This window comes from Bos indicus x Bos taurus, chromosome 10 (genome assembly GCF_003369695.1).
Source record: "Bos indicus x Bos taurus breed Angus x Brahman F1 hybrid chromosome 10, Bos_hybrid_MaternalHap_v2.0, whole genome shotgun sequence".
Taxonomy (NCBI): domain Eukaryota; kingdom Metazoa; phylum Chordata; class Mammalia; order Artiodactyla; family Bovidae; genus Bos; species Bos indicus x Bos taurus.
This window is the reverse complement of record NC_040085.1, coordinates 53,802,612-53,816,008: the sequence shown is the minus strand read 5'-3', so window position 1 is coordinate 53,816,008 and position 13,397 is coordinate 53,802,612. Positions and strand designations below refer to the sequence as shown.

The window sequence follows — 13,397 nt, the reverse complement described above, 5'->3', positions numbered from 1 at the left end:
AGCAGAAGAAATTTAAGAGATGACAAGAATAGAGAAGAACTATTTTAAAAAGGTCTAAATGACCCAGATAACCACGATGGCATGCTCACTCACCTAGAACTGGACATCCTAGAGTGCGAAGTCAAATGAGCCTTAGGAAGCATTACCACGAACAAAGCTAGTGGAGGTGATGGAATTCCCGCTGAGCTAATTAAAACCCTAAAAGATGGTACTGTTAAAAGTGTTGCACTCAATAAGTCAGCGAACTTGGAAAACTCAGCAGTGGCCACAGTACTGGAAAAGGTGTTTTTCTTCCAATCCCAAAGAAGGGCAATGCCAAAGAATGTTCAAACTACAGTACAATTGCACTCATTTCACACGGTATTAAGGTTATGCTCAAAAACCTTTAAGCTAAGCTTCAACAATACATGAATTGAGAACTTCTAGATGTAAAAGTTGGGTTTCAAAGAGGCAGAGGAACCAGAGATCAAACTGCCAACATGTGTTGCATCAAGGAGAAAGCAAGGGAGCTCCAGAAAAAGGTCCATTGCTGCTTCACTGACTACACTAAAGCTTTTGACTGTGTAGATCACAACAAACTGTGGAAAATTCTTAGAGAGATGGGAGTACCAGACCACCTTACCTGTCTCCTGAGAAACCTGTATGCAGGTCAAGAAGTAACAATTAGAATCAGACATGGAACAAACTGATTCAAAATTGGGAAAAGCATACAATAAGGCTATATATTGTCACCCTGCATATTTAACTTATATGTAGAGTTCAGTTCAGTCACTCGGTCGTGTCCAACTCTTTGCGACCCCATGAACTGCAGCATATCAGACTTCCCTGTCCATCAACTCCCAGAGCCTGCTCAAACTCACGTCCATCGAGTCTATGTAGAGTAAGTACATCATGCGAAATGCTAGGCTGGATGACTCAGAAGTTGGAATAAAGACTGCCAAGAGAAATATCAACCTCAAAGATGGAGATGATACCACTCTAACGGCAGAAAGTGAAGAGGAACTAAAGAGCCTCTTGATGAGGGTGAAAGAGAAGAGTAAAAAAGCTGGCTTGAAACTCAACATGAAAAAAGCTAAATTAAGAAAAAAACTAAGATGGTATCCGGTCACATCCCTTTATGGCAAATAGAAGGGGGAAAAGTGGAAGCAGTGACAAATTTTGTTTTCTTGGGCCCCAAAATCACTGCAGATGGTGGCTGCAGCCATGAAATTAAAAGATGCTCACTCCTTGGAAGCAAAGTTATGAACAACCTAGACAACATATTAAAAAGCAGAGACATCACTTTGCCAACAAAGGTCAGTATAGTCAAAGCTATGGTTTTTCCAGTAATAACATATGGATGAGACAGTTGGACCATAAAGAACACTGAGCGTCAAAGAATTGATGCTTTCAAATTGTGTTGTATAAGACTCTTGATAGTCCTTGAACTGCAACAAGATCAAACCAATCAATTATAAAGGAAGTCAACCCTGAATATTCACTGGAAAGACTGATGCTAAAGCTGAAGCTCCAATAGTTTGGCCATTTGATAAGAAGAGCCAACTCACTGGAAAAGATCCTGATGCTCAGAGACTGAAGGCAAAAGGAGAATAGGGTGGCAGAGGATGAGATGGTTAGATAGCATCACTCACTCAAAGGACATGACTTTGAGCACACTCCAGGGGACAGTGAAAGACCTGGTGTGCTGTAGTCATGGAGTCACAAAGAGCTGGACATGACTTAGTGACTCAACAGCAAGGGTGGAATATTGCCATAATACACAGAACAAACTTTTTAATGTGTGAAAAAATGCGGTCAAAAATATAAGTCTACACTGAACATATGTGGAAAAGATATTTAATTGTAAAATAGAAAAGTAGGTCAGAGTACAGTTTTAAGGGTAACTGCTTCTTTATACAGTATAGGTAATCTAGAAGGGTCTTAGGGTTAAACATTTTCATAAAGCAATAAAACATTAAAAAATAAACCAAGAAAAGAGCTTGAAGTTATGTTTTACAAAAAAAGCAACAGTATGTCTGAGTTTAATGTCCATACATTTGTGGAATTCAACAATACTGTGATGAGAGCCAGTCACAGCACAGACTTACAGCTTTCACAGGGAGAAGATAAAGTTATGTTAGACATATCTATAGCATCACTGTAGTACAAAAAGTTCTTGTTCTACATACAAAAGCAGTTTTTTTCTTTTCTGTAAGAATAATTTCCTGGGGGGGAAATGAGTCCATGAAGTATTTCAGAAACCCATGTTTTGAGTTTTCCAAAAACATTATCTTAAAATCCAGTGCCTTAAAGTGCTTTCATGTGGAAATCATGATGGAAGGCACAGAAGAGTTTCACATCCCCACTACGAAATTTTCAAAAAAGCATAAATTTTGCAGTTTGAAAATTCAAGATATCTTGTAAGCTGCTCCTTCCAAGAACATTGTCATTCCAATAAAACCAGCTGCTAGCTTACTTAGTTTCAAGGACCTACAGAATAAAAGGGTTTCTTTCTTTCCTAGTAACTTTCATCATCTTTGTGGGAAAAATAATACCTATGCAAGTGATGCATTCCAAAATTATAAAACATGCAGAATATGTACAAACAGAAAGTTTTAAAAAATATTTGCTTCATATACATGTACATCTACTTGGGTATAGCTGAAATTGAACAAATATAAAAATCTGCTTTCTAAAAAATGTTTTCAGAGAATCTGAGACAACTTAAAGCTGTACAAAGATTTCCTGGTAGAAATCTTCTCTTCATATAGAAGTTTATACCAACAGGAGTAATTCCAGCATCAGTCCACCACATAATTATTACACATTTGGTCTAATCAACAACGATCACCCTTAAAACTGTTCCATTTCTGAGAAATTAAGGTTTGTACTAATATCAAAAAGAATTCACAAAAACGGTGGCTTATTGTGTTTTTGGATCTCTTCAACAATCTTTATCAACTCATTTGGAACTGTAAAAAAAAAAAAAAAACTATTTACAGAATTCAGTTTTAAATACATTTCACAACTTCTAAAGTTTTATGTTACAAGAACTCAGAGCTCATGGCTTAAGTCCAATTATCCATCTGCAGTCTCTTCAATTATCCTGTCTTTCCATGACTGCACCTTATCGTGTACAGTTCAAGATTGTATTCTTTCTTGACCAAAAGTAAACTCAAACTATATGTTCATTTCAATTAAACAGCTTCTTTATTAGTCTGAAGACGCGTCATAGCTTCTAATTTCTGTCTGTAGGCCTCTGCTTCCTGTTCTTTCTTTAGAAGTTGCTGTCGGTATTTCTGTGCTTCTCGATTAGCTTCATCCAGCTGTTTCTGAAGAGCTTCTCTCTCCTAATTAACAAAAAAAAAGTTTTTTTTTCATAACTGCACAAATACATTAACACATTCAAGTATATATCCTACAAATAAAGAAACCTGTAGTAGTTAAAAGTAGCCATCTATTGGTATTTCTGAGACATCTTGCCTTTTCAACCAATTCTCTTATAATTAAAGCCCTCATTTTGAGCTCCTCAATATGAGATAAAGACTAGTTTCTGACCTCAAGGAAATTATTTGCTAATTCGAAATAAAACTACCATGATGAACCCAAACTGGGTACCTGTACTTTTATACCAACTATAAAAACTAGTGAAAAACTTAAATAGGGAAATATATAGCCATACCTCTTTACATCTTTATCTGTGATGTTAAAAAGCTACTAATTATAAAAAAAATAGTATTCATTGAAAACCCATTATATATGTTGATTAACAAGGTGGTTTCCAATAACAAGTCTGTAAGATAGATATTATGCCCATTTTATAGATGAGAAAAATGATGCTCAGAGATGATGTAGCTTTCCCATAACACAATGAGTCAGGTTTATGAGGTTCTACTGTTACTGTGTTTAAAACTATCATTTCCTATGATAGCAAGCAAGATTCCTCACCTTCAAAATGAAGAGGGCTGGTCTAGATGAGTATTTCCTAAATTATACCATTTTACAAATCAGTAAAATATTAATTTCTCTATTGTGATCCATTATATATTGTAAAACACATGTATTAAGTTCCTGAATAAATTGAGAGGTGAAACACTAATCTGGTCCAATGAAAATGATATTCTTTCTCCTCCTCCTCACTCTGCCCTTATACAGTTGTCTAAGGGAAAACATTTCAACTCCTTTCCCATACCTCCAGTAAGCATATGGACAAAAACTCAACTTGCACAGACCCAAGCTCAATCTCATCTCAGAAGCACATGCCCTCTGAATGAGGTGGGGGCCAAGAGCAGAACTACTGGTCACAAAATGAGGCCAGGTTCCCACTGGACAAGACACTTAACCAGAGAGAACTGAAGGTAAAGGCAAGGGGTCGGCAGCTTACTGGGAAAGAGAACACTACGAGGGTCTCTTCCACTCTCTCTTTGACCCACGTCCATTGGGAACACCAAAAGATTCCCTTCCCTTCACTATTCACATGGTCCATAAGGAGGAACATGTCTAATAGTCCTGCCTTCCTGTGATCCCACTGCCTTCCCTACACTGGGAATGAAGCTAGATCCAACATTAGTTTTTCCCATGAGCCCACCAAAAGTTGGAGTGATTGATTGCACATGTAGTCTCCAAATTGTCCAATTACATAAAATGTACAGTAGAAGAAAGGTGTGCCCATCATCTCCAAGTTAAGAAATGCCTAAGCCTTACCCTGCTCCTCTTTTCTCCTTACTACAGGCAAGATGCCAACCTCATATAAGCAATGGATACCAGTCCGTCAGTGACCTGCAGGACTTTAGAAAGGGTACATGCTAGACCACCTTGCTCTGGTAGGAGAACACACAGCTGTGCATTTAAATGTTTTACAATTTTACCTGTCCTAATAAGATCCTTTGCCAGTCTAAGTTTTGAATATAGATAAAAACTTGCCCTAATTTGGTAGGAAATATTAGAAAAAATAAACTTCAAGGTATCTTATAAAATTAGCTATTTATTCACATTTAGACAGAGCAAGAGATTCACAATTATTTCAGTTTATGAAACCAGTAAGGAAGATATTTATCTTACACTACAACTTCATGCCCAACGATATATTATTATTACATTAGGCAATAGAATAACGGAACAAAGACTTCAAATTTGCTTTATTTCCAAATAAGATTCTCAAATTCTGTTTCAACTATTAGCAATTATCTTTTAACAGTTTTATATATGATTTTTTAATATTCCAATTTATTTTACTTTATTATAAAGCAAAAAAATCATAATAGTGATTTATCTTCTACCATACCTCAGTGTAACTTTTAGAAGATAATAATAATAGCAAGTTACTGAGCATTTACTATATGCTCACCACTGTACTAGTCCTTCACATGCATTCTCACTTGAACCTTTCAACAATTTGATAATGTAGGTGCTATTATTTTCCCCTTCTTACGGATGGGGAAGCCAAGCCTTGAAAGGTTAAATAACTTGACCAATCACACTCAGAAAATTATCATTCAAACCTAAATTTGATTCCAGACTCATATTCTTAACCATTAAATATTTTTTTAAAAAAGAAACTGAGGCAGGGTGTGTGAGCTGTCGGCTTGTGTGCAAACATCCTCTAACTGCCATGGGCCAAACATGATCCTATTTTTATAAATAAAGTTTAACAGAAATACAGCCATACCCACTCATTACCAAACTGTCTGTGGCTGCTTTTCCACTATGAAGGCTGAACAGAAGGCAAAACACACCCTATGGAACGTTTAGCAGCAACCCCAGCCTCCATACACTAAATGTCAGTGGCATTTCCCTCATTGTGACAACCTGAAATGTATCCAGATATTGCCAAATGTCCCCTGGGGTCAAAATTGCTCCAGTTAAGAACCACTGATTTTGAGAAACTCTTGAGGTTTTTGGCCAAGCAATCACTTAGAAAGGAATATAAAAATATATCCCTAAGACAACTCTACTGGTCATCTACGAAAATAAAATCCAAAGAACTACTTCATGTACTCTAAGAAAACAGTTTAATGAAAACATTGGAGGTCTCTCTTCATTCTGTATCCCCTGCCCGCCTCTACCATCTCTGCTCACTCTATGCTTCAAGGTCTCTCTGCAGTAGCTCTAAGATTATGCAACTTTGGCCTGAACATTTCCGGTGATGGTAAATAAGATTTTTATTACCAGGTAACTCAATTACAAAAATTGAGCTGAAACTCTAACTTCCTTAAGTTCTTTATATCAAGGTAAAATTCCATCTCCCTGAAGTGCTGTCTCCTTGGTTCTAGTTACTTTACATATCTCAGTTCATACTTCCTTGTTATTTGTAATTATTCTCCCTGGTTTCTGAAAGACTGTAGGTGGAATCAGGGTGAAATTTGAAGAAAACAGCAAGTCTCCCTGGTTGTTAGGTAAATAAAAGCTACAGGCTGCATATTCACTGTTTTAAAAATGGTGAACTGACATAAATCAACTGTACTCCAATTAAAAGAAATGCTGAATTAAGTCAGTTTATGTTAAATAAAAATTCAAGTAATTTAAAAGTGTTTTATTAAATAGTTAAAGCAAAGTACATGACAAAATCTTTTTCATTTTATGTCAGAAAAAAAAGATCAACTGATTTATCTGTAAAAGATATTAAAGATTATTAAAAAATAAGTATACTGACACCATTCAATGAAATAAATGGTTAATTTATAAGAACTTTAGTCTATTACTCTAAATTTTGAAGAAATAAAACAACACACCCTCAATAATTAAACATTACTAAACATCTGGTTAAACCATGAATTAAATTCTTCTTAACTCAGTAATATATACTTTGAGATTGTGGCCACTAGTCTTACATGTAAATGAATTTGGGCAACAATATTTTCTAACTGTCCTCAGTTAGAACTACGTTTCCTTTAGGTGACATTTTTTAAAATCCTCTTTTTTGTATAATAACAAGAACCTTAACAAAGAATTTCTAAATACCGATGTTTACTATTCACATATATTAGATATTATGAATGTGAATATAACAATAGGCTGACTTTTTCAACTCTCATAAAACCCCCAAAATGCAGATATTGTTATCCTAAATTCAAATGTGGGAGAAAATAAAACAGAAGTGCAGAAAGGTAAGATAACTTGCCTCAAAGCTAATAGGAGGGGCAAGAAGTGGGATTCAAATCCAGCTCATTTAATTTCAAATCCAAACTTCTTGTCTTTACATTGCAGTTGCTCTTTAAAAGTTATTCAAGAAAGATCTTATTTTCATTTTGATGTAGTTAATTATAAACTTGGGGGAACAATTCTATTTACAGAAATGTGAGAAAAAAATCTGAGGTAACTATGGAATAGTCATATTTACAAACTAGTTTACAATTCAAACTAGATTGGCAGAGGTAAAAAAAAAGGTGACCCTATCAACAGCTAGTCTACATTTAATTTCCTTAATGGACTCAACAGTGAAATAAGCGGTTATCTATGGCTTTTTCAAAAAAAATAACTCAGTTGACAAACTCCAACATTCTTTAAGAGGATCTTCCAGCCCAAATAGACATTTGCATTTCATTTTTGAAAGAAAAAAAATGTTTAGTCAATATATAGTGACATTCCCTCTAGTGACTGTGAGAATGATGTATGTAAATTTAATAGAAAATAAAGGATGAAGTGCAAAGACCAAAGACATTCCAATGTTACCATGATGAAAGACTGTTACAAACAGATTCTTCACTCATTCATTCATTCATTCAATATTTATTTATTGAAGGCTTGCTATATGAATAAGGCAAAAAAAAACTAGACAAAAAAGTACTCATTCTATATCAAAACAATACTGTCAGTAATAAATATAAAAGACAAAAAAAAAAGCAGATGAAATTTATTTTGGATGACTGCAGCAAAACACACCGGGTAAAAGACTCCTTACTTCTATTTCTGCAGACTCCACCCGGTTTTCAATTATTTCAATACATTGTCTTTTGGCTGGCGGTTCTTCACTTATAACAGTTTCTTCAGCAATGTCCGTTGCTGGTACTGTTAATACTAAAATGAAAAAATTTACTCATTACTTCATTTTCAGATAGGTTTAGAAGAATTAAAACTAGTCTTGATATTGTTGATGCAACTCATCTAAGATAAATATATTCCAAAGCCAGTTATTTCATAACACTGATTTCCTTTTTATGAGAAATGTCCATATTTTTGTCTTCAACTTCTTGCCTTTTTACTGAAAACTATCATTTAAAGTGCCTATTTTTTAATTTTATAGACAATATATTCATTCATATGGCTCAAAATCAAAATAATATTTAACAAGCATATTTTGCTAACAGGTAATTGCTTTTATTGGTTTCTTATGCATTGTTCTTGTGTTCATTCATGTAAAAATGAATATGAATTTGCAATTCTCTTCTTTCTTTCATCAAAGTATCTGCTGTTTCCACTTCATATATCTAGGTACCTTTCATCAAGACTTACAGAGCTTTCTTTAATTTAGCTGCATTCTGTTCCACTATGTGGACACACTATTACGAACACTGTCTGTTCATAAGCTTTGCTCATCCATTGGGTTGTTGGACTTTGCCCCAGTTTTTAGTATCTATTTATACAAATGTAAATATACTGAGAGGGAGAGGCTGTCCTTGCTTTGCATAACAGAGCAAGAACGTAAAAATGAGTGTACAAGCTTAAACTATGCAAAACAATCTTACTAATCATTGGGGAAAATACAACCGTCCTACAGCTTCTAATGTCAAAACATTAAAAAATCTCTTACTGTCATTTGTAAACGTAAACAAATGAAAAATAGTAAAACCAGTATTAATTAAGAACATTAGAAATACTGAGAATTAAAGTATTTCTTTTAACTCATATCATACTACATTTAAAAATTTACTCAAAAAGAACTGAGAAGTTTACATTTGTTTCACTGGACTGTCTACATAGTCTATATAATCATATGCCATTTATAATTTTAAATTGTGAAGGCTTTAAATGTTTCTACTAATATTCAGTAAGTTCCCCTCATTGCTCTTCCTCCTCTTTCATCAATATAAATTTCAGAATCAGTTTGGCAAGTTCCAAAAAAAGACCTATTGGTTTTTATTATGGCCTAAATTGTGTCCCCCTCAAAATTCAAATGTTTAAGTCCTTCCTAATCCTCAGTACCTCAGAATGCATTTGGAGACAGGACCTTTAAAAAGGTTAAACAGGTAAAATGAGGTCCTTTGAGTGGGTCCTAACACAGTGTGACTGCTGTCCTTGTAAGAGGTTGGGTCGCAGAAGACACACAGACTGAGGGATGACTCTGTGAGGACACAGCAAGGAGGCAACCACCTGTAAGCAAGGAGAAAGGCCTCGGAAGGAACCAAGCCTGCCAGTGCCTTGATCTTGGACTTTCAGCCTTCAGTACTGTGAGAAGATAAGTTTCTGTTAAGTTACCCAGACTGTGATAGTTTGTATGGCAGTCCTAGTAAATTAGTACAGCCTTTCGCCCCCATCACATCACACTTATCAATTAGGTCAGGAAGAATTGAGAGCTTTATGACAGTGAGTCATTTGATCCAAAAACATGAGTTTCTTTCCATTTGTTCATCAATGAGATTAGTCTGTGTGTTTAATATCAAGTTTTGGAAACAGTGTTGTATTTGCTTAAAACAAATACTCTGAAAGCTTTTTTTAAATATAAATTTATTTATTTTAATTGGAGTGAAAGCTTCTTCTTTTCTATATAGTTAGAATTCGTTCTTAAAACTTGTGAAAGTACTTGGTCTTGATCCAAATCCTGGAGCACCTGCATGAGAGAAAAGCCTCCCAGGCTTCACAGGTCAAGCGTTTCCTCCTCTACTGCTAAAGAAACAAAATCTTTCCTTGAGACCTAGTCTCTCTGCAAGGCCATACCTCCCTGCCACTCTCAATCAAACCTAGTTTAGGAGGACTTCTCCCTCCAGCCCTCTCTTTCCCCCACTTTCTTCATGGCCATGAAGAGACTTAGTCTTTACAATCCTGAGTCATTTTCCAGAAGGTTATATGTGCACATACTTTTCTTTTAGATCAGGGCAGGGATTGGGAAATACTGGGTACAGGGTGATGCTTGCTCAGATAGGAACTTTCTGCACCTTCTCTTTCTGCTTCCTGCAGCTTTCACGTCTAGTCTATCTTAACCCTACTTGCAGCACTGCCCACTCAGACTGGGCCCTGTCTTGCTGGAAGTGTATATTTATTGCTGATTTCTGAGCTCAACTCCTTTTCTTGATGCACAACTACGGGTTTCCCTCAGGGTTCTCCTGCCCTGGCTTAGATTTTAAGATGTTTTTGGCAATCACTTAAAATATGGAATTTTGTGGTTTTCTCAGCCTTTTAGTTTGATTAAAATGTATCTGGGGCTTATGTTTCATCCATTTTATTACTACTCTCTTATTACTCAAAATGAAAAAAATGGGACAATTATCAACAAAGCTGCTAAAAGTTGCCACCGTGTCCAACTTCTTTTTAAGTAGCCTTTTCTCATATAGTGTTTTTACAAGCTCATACAATATCTGAATTGTATTAAATGGCCTAGGAAAAAGTACTGTCCAATTTCCTGAGAATTAAGAATAAACACCATTTATGTAAATGCCTTCTACCCACCTTGTTGTCCATCTGGCATGGTCACAATGATGGGCTGACCTATTCCACTTGTTGGAATGGAGTGCAGATTTCCAAGCTGAATTCCATCTGTAACTATTGTGATGACTTGCTGACCCCCTGAACTAACTACTTGCTGAATTGCACCATCCACAGATTCTGCAGTAACTACTTCCTCCGTAGCCACTACTGGAAAAAAAAAAGTGAAAATCAATGAACATACATAGAAGCATGAAGAGAAGTTTGTTTTTACTCTGCTACTTTTGCTGTCCTTGCTTCTTTCTTATGAGTGTGCTATCCACTCAGCTGTGTCCGACTCTTTGCGACCACATGGACTGTAGCCTGCTAGGCTCCTCTGTCCATGGGATTCTCCGGGCAAGAATACTGGAATGGGTTGCCATGCCCTCCTCCAGGGGATCTTCCTAAACCAGTGATCGAACCCGGGTCTCCGGCATGGCAGGCAGATTCTTCACAATCTAAGCCCCCAGGGAAGCCATTTTTCTTATACAGGAGAGCTTTTACATGGTTTTTAAATTCAGTCTCTAGTGGTGCTGTAGATACCTATGTAAACAGCTGATTACAAGTTCCACAATTTACAATAAGGGAGTTTCAGCTACGTATGCATACATGTGTTTAAATAAACTGCCTTCATTTAGTTCTATGAGGTGCAAAATTTATAAGATCTCCTAAGGTCACAGATATGACAAAGTACTTACACCATCTTAATAAAATTCTAAAATCCAAAAAATAAAATACTGTATGTGGTGATACTCCATCTAAATTTACAAATGAGTTGATATACATTTCCCATCCAACAAAACATGGAGCTCTGTACTTCTCAAGCAGACAGAATAAACAGCACTCCCTTTTTGGATTGTGTGAGCAAGGGTTGCCTTTATAATAAGTGGCACATAGATCTGGTACTGTTGGATATCAAATAATACATTAACATTTACATAAATAAAATTCAAAACTATGCTCTCAGTATTTCATGAAAGGTTCAGACAGGATTCTGGCAGCTGAAAACAGCAGCACTCCAGGTCTTGCCTAGGTAAAGAAATTGCCAAAATCCTTTCCCACAGGCAATTCTATACCCAACTACTGATCCCAAAAGATATACTCACAAACATTCATATCAGCTTTACTCATATTAGTCAAAAACTTGAAACAAATCAGATATCCGTCAAAAGTAGAATGAATAAACAAACTGGTTAACAAAATGGTAGATTCACACACTGGAATACTACATAGCAATTAAAGTGACTAAATACAAAACATGGATAAATCTGACAAAAGAGCATACTGGGTGGTGTAAATCAGACACAGTATACATAATGAGTACTTTCCATTTATGAACTGAGCAATGAGATTAGACAAGAGTATTTACCTTGTGACAATTCATTAAACTATACATTAACGGATTTTTCTATATATATATATGTTACACATTTAAAAAAAAAAGGCATCAAAAGGAAAAATGACAGCAAATGGACAGCAAACACACTGAATTTTTAAAAATCCACTTATCCATGATAATATCTCATGAAAGAAGAGAGAAAGGGGGAAAGAACTAGGATCTTCTTGATAGAAGAATGATATTAATTAACAAAAGAAGAAAAATTATCACTGTAACCCCCAGTGTAATAACTTATTTAAGAAAGCATCACCAATGGATGTTAAAAAAAAAATATTGGTGAAATGTTTTTGAGAGACAAAATGTTCAAATGAATCTACAGAGTTCAAAGTCATAAAGAACAAGCAAGGGGGCCTTTCCTGGTGGTCCTGTGGCTAAGACTCCGTGCTCCCAACAAAGGGAGCTAGATCTGGTCAAGGAACTAAATCCCATGTGCCGCAACTAAGACCCTCCATAGCCAAATAAACAGATTTTTTTAAGTATAAAAAAAAAAAAAGGGCAATACAGCAGGACTATCCTAGTTTGGGGGAGACTCAAAAGACAAAATAATTGAATACAGTGTGTGAATTCTGACTGGATCCCAGATGAAAACAAACCATTATAAAGGACATTTTGGGGTTGAGGAAACTTGAATATGAATCACATGTCAGATAGTATTACTAAATTAATGTTTATGTTTGTAGAAAATATAATAGAACAGTGAGTATGTAGGAAGTGTCCTTGTTCTTGGTAGATACATGCTGAAGAATTTAAGGATCAAGTGCCATGATGCCTGTAACCTACTTTCAGATAATTTGGCAAAATAAAAGCATGTGTCTGTGTGTGAACATGCAGTGGTGGCAAGATGTTAACAGGTGTGAATACAGGTACAAGGTATAAAGTTCATTCTCCAATTTTTCTATGAAAAAAAGTTTTAATATAACTAATTCTGAAAAAGGAAATGACAAAAAAAACTATTTCTAAATGATATGGTTCTCTGAAATGTGTTATTTGAGGTAACACTTTACCAAAAGTGCAATGAAATAAAATAATTCTCTCCTAAAGTCATGCTACCCTTCAGATACACATTTACTCTGAAACATGCTAAGCTGCTACCAACTTCCAGTAGAACAACCTGGATATCAACAACCACACGATTCACTAAATACAGATATGCCTTAATTAAACAAACTCCTTTTTTTAAACAAAACCCTAGTTTTCAAGGATGAACTCATGGCAAGAGATATGGCTGTAACTCTGCGACTCTGTTACTTGGGTAATCAGAGATCACAATACAAACCACAGATGATATTCAAAATGCAAATAATCTTTATGTTTTCGGTTCTCTCATTTTTGTTTGTCTTAAACAATAATTACACTTTATCACCAAGCACTTAAGAAAATTTCAGGAAGATAATTATAAAAT

General features: G+C 35.4%; 1 protein-coding gene across 9 annotated transcripts in view; it reads right to left on the bottom strand.

Annotated features, from left to right (window-relative positions):
* Nucleotides 1–1,820: 1,820 nt before the first annotated feature.
* Nucleotides 1,821–13,397, bottom strand: part of GABPB1 (GA binding protein transcription factor subunit beta 1) — a 71,587-nt gene continuing 60,010 nt past the window's right edge. For 5 of the 9 annotated variants that reach the window (XM_027554036.1, XM_027554033.1, XM_027554032.1 and 2 more), the window contains 3 exons: nt 10,582–10,767; nt 7,880–7,995; nt 1,821–3,329 (listed from right to left, as the gene is read on the bottom strand). In XM_027554036.1, the coding sequence (XP_027409837.1) occupies nt 3,177–3,329; nt 7,880–7,995; nt 10,582–10,767 (455 nt within the window). In that variant the 3' untranslated portion in view covers nt 1,821–3,176. Of the gene's footprint in view, nt 3,330–7,860; nt 7,996–10,581; nt 10,768–13,397 lie in introns of all 9 variants that reach the window. The other 4 variants (XM_027554038.1, XM_027554037.1, XM_027554030.1 and 1 more) reach the window with 2 other exon arrangements.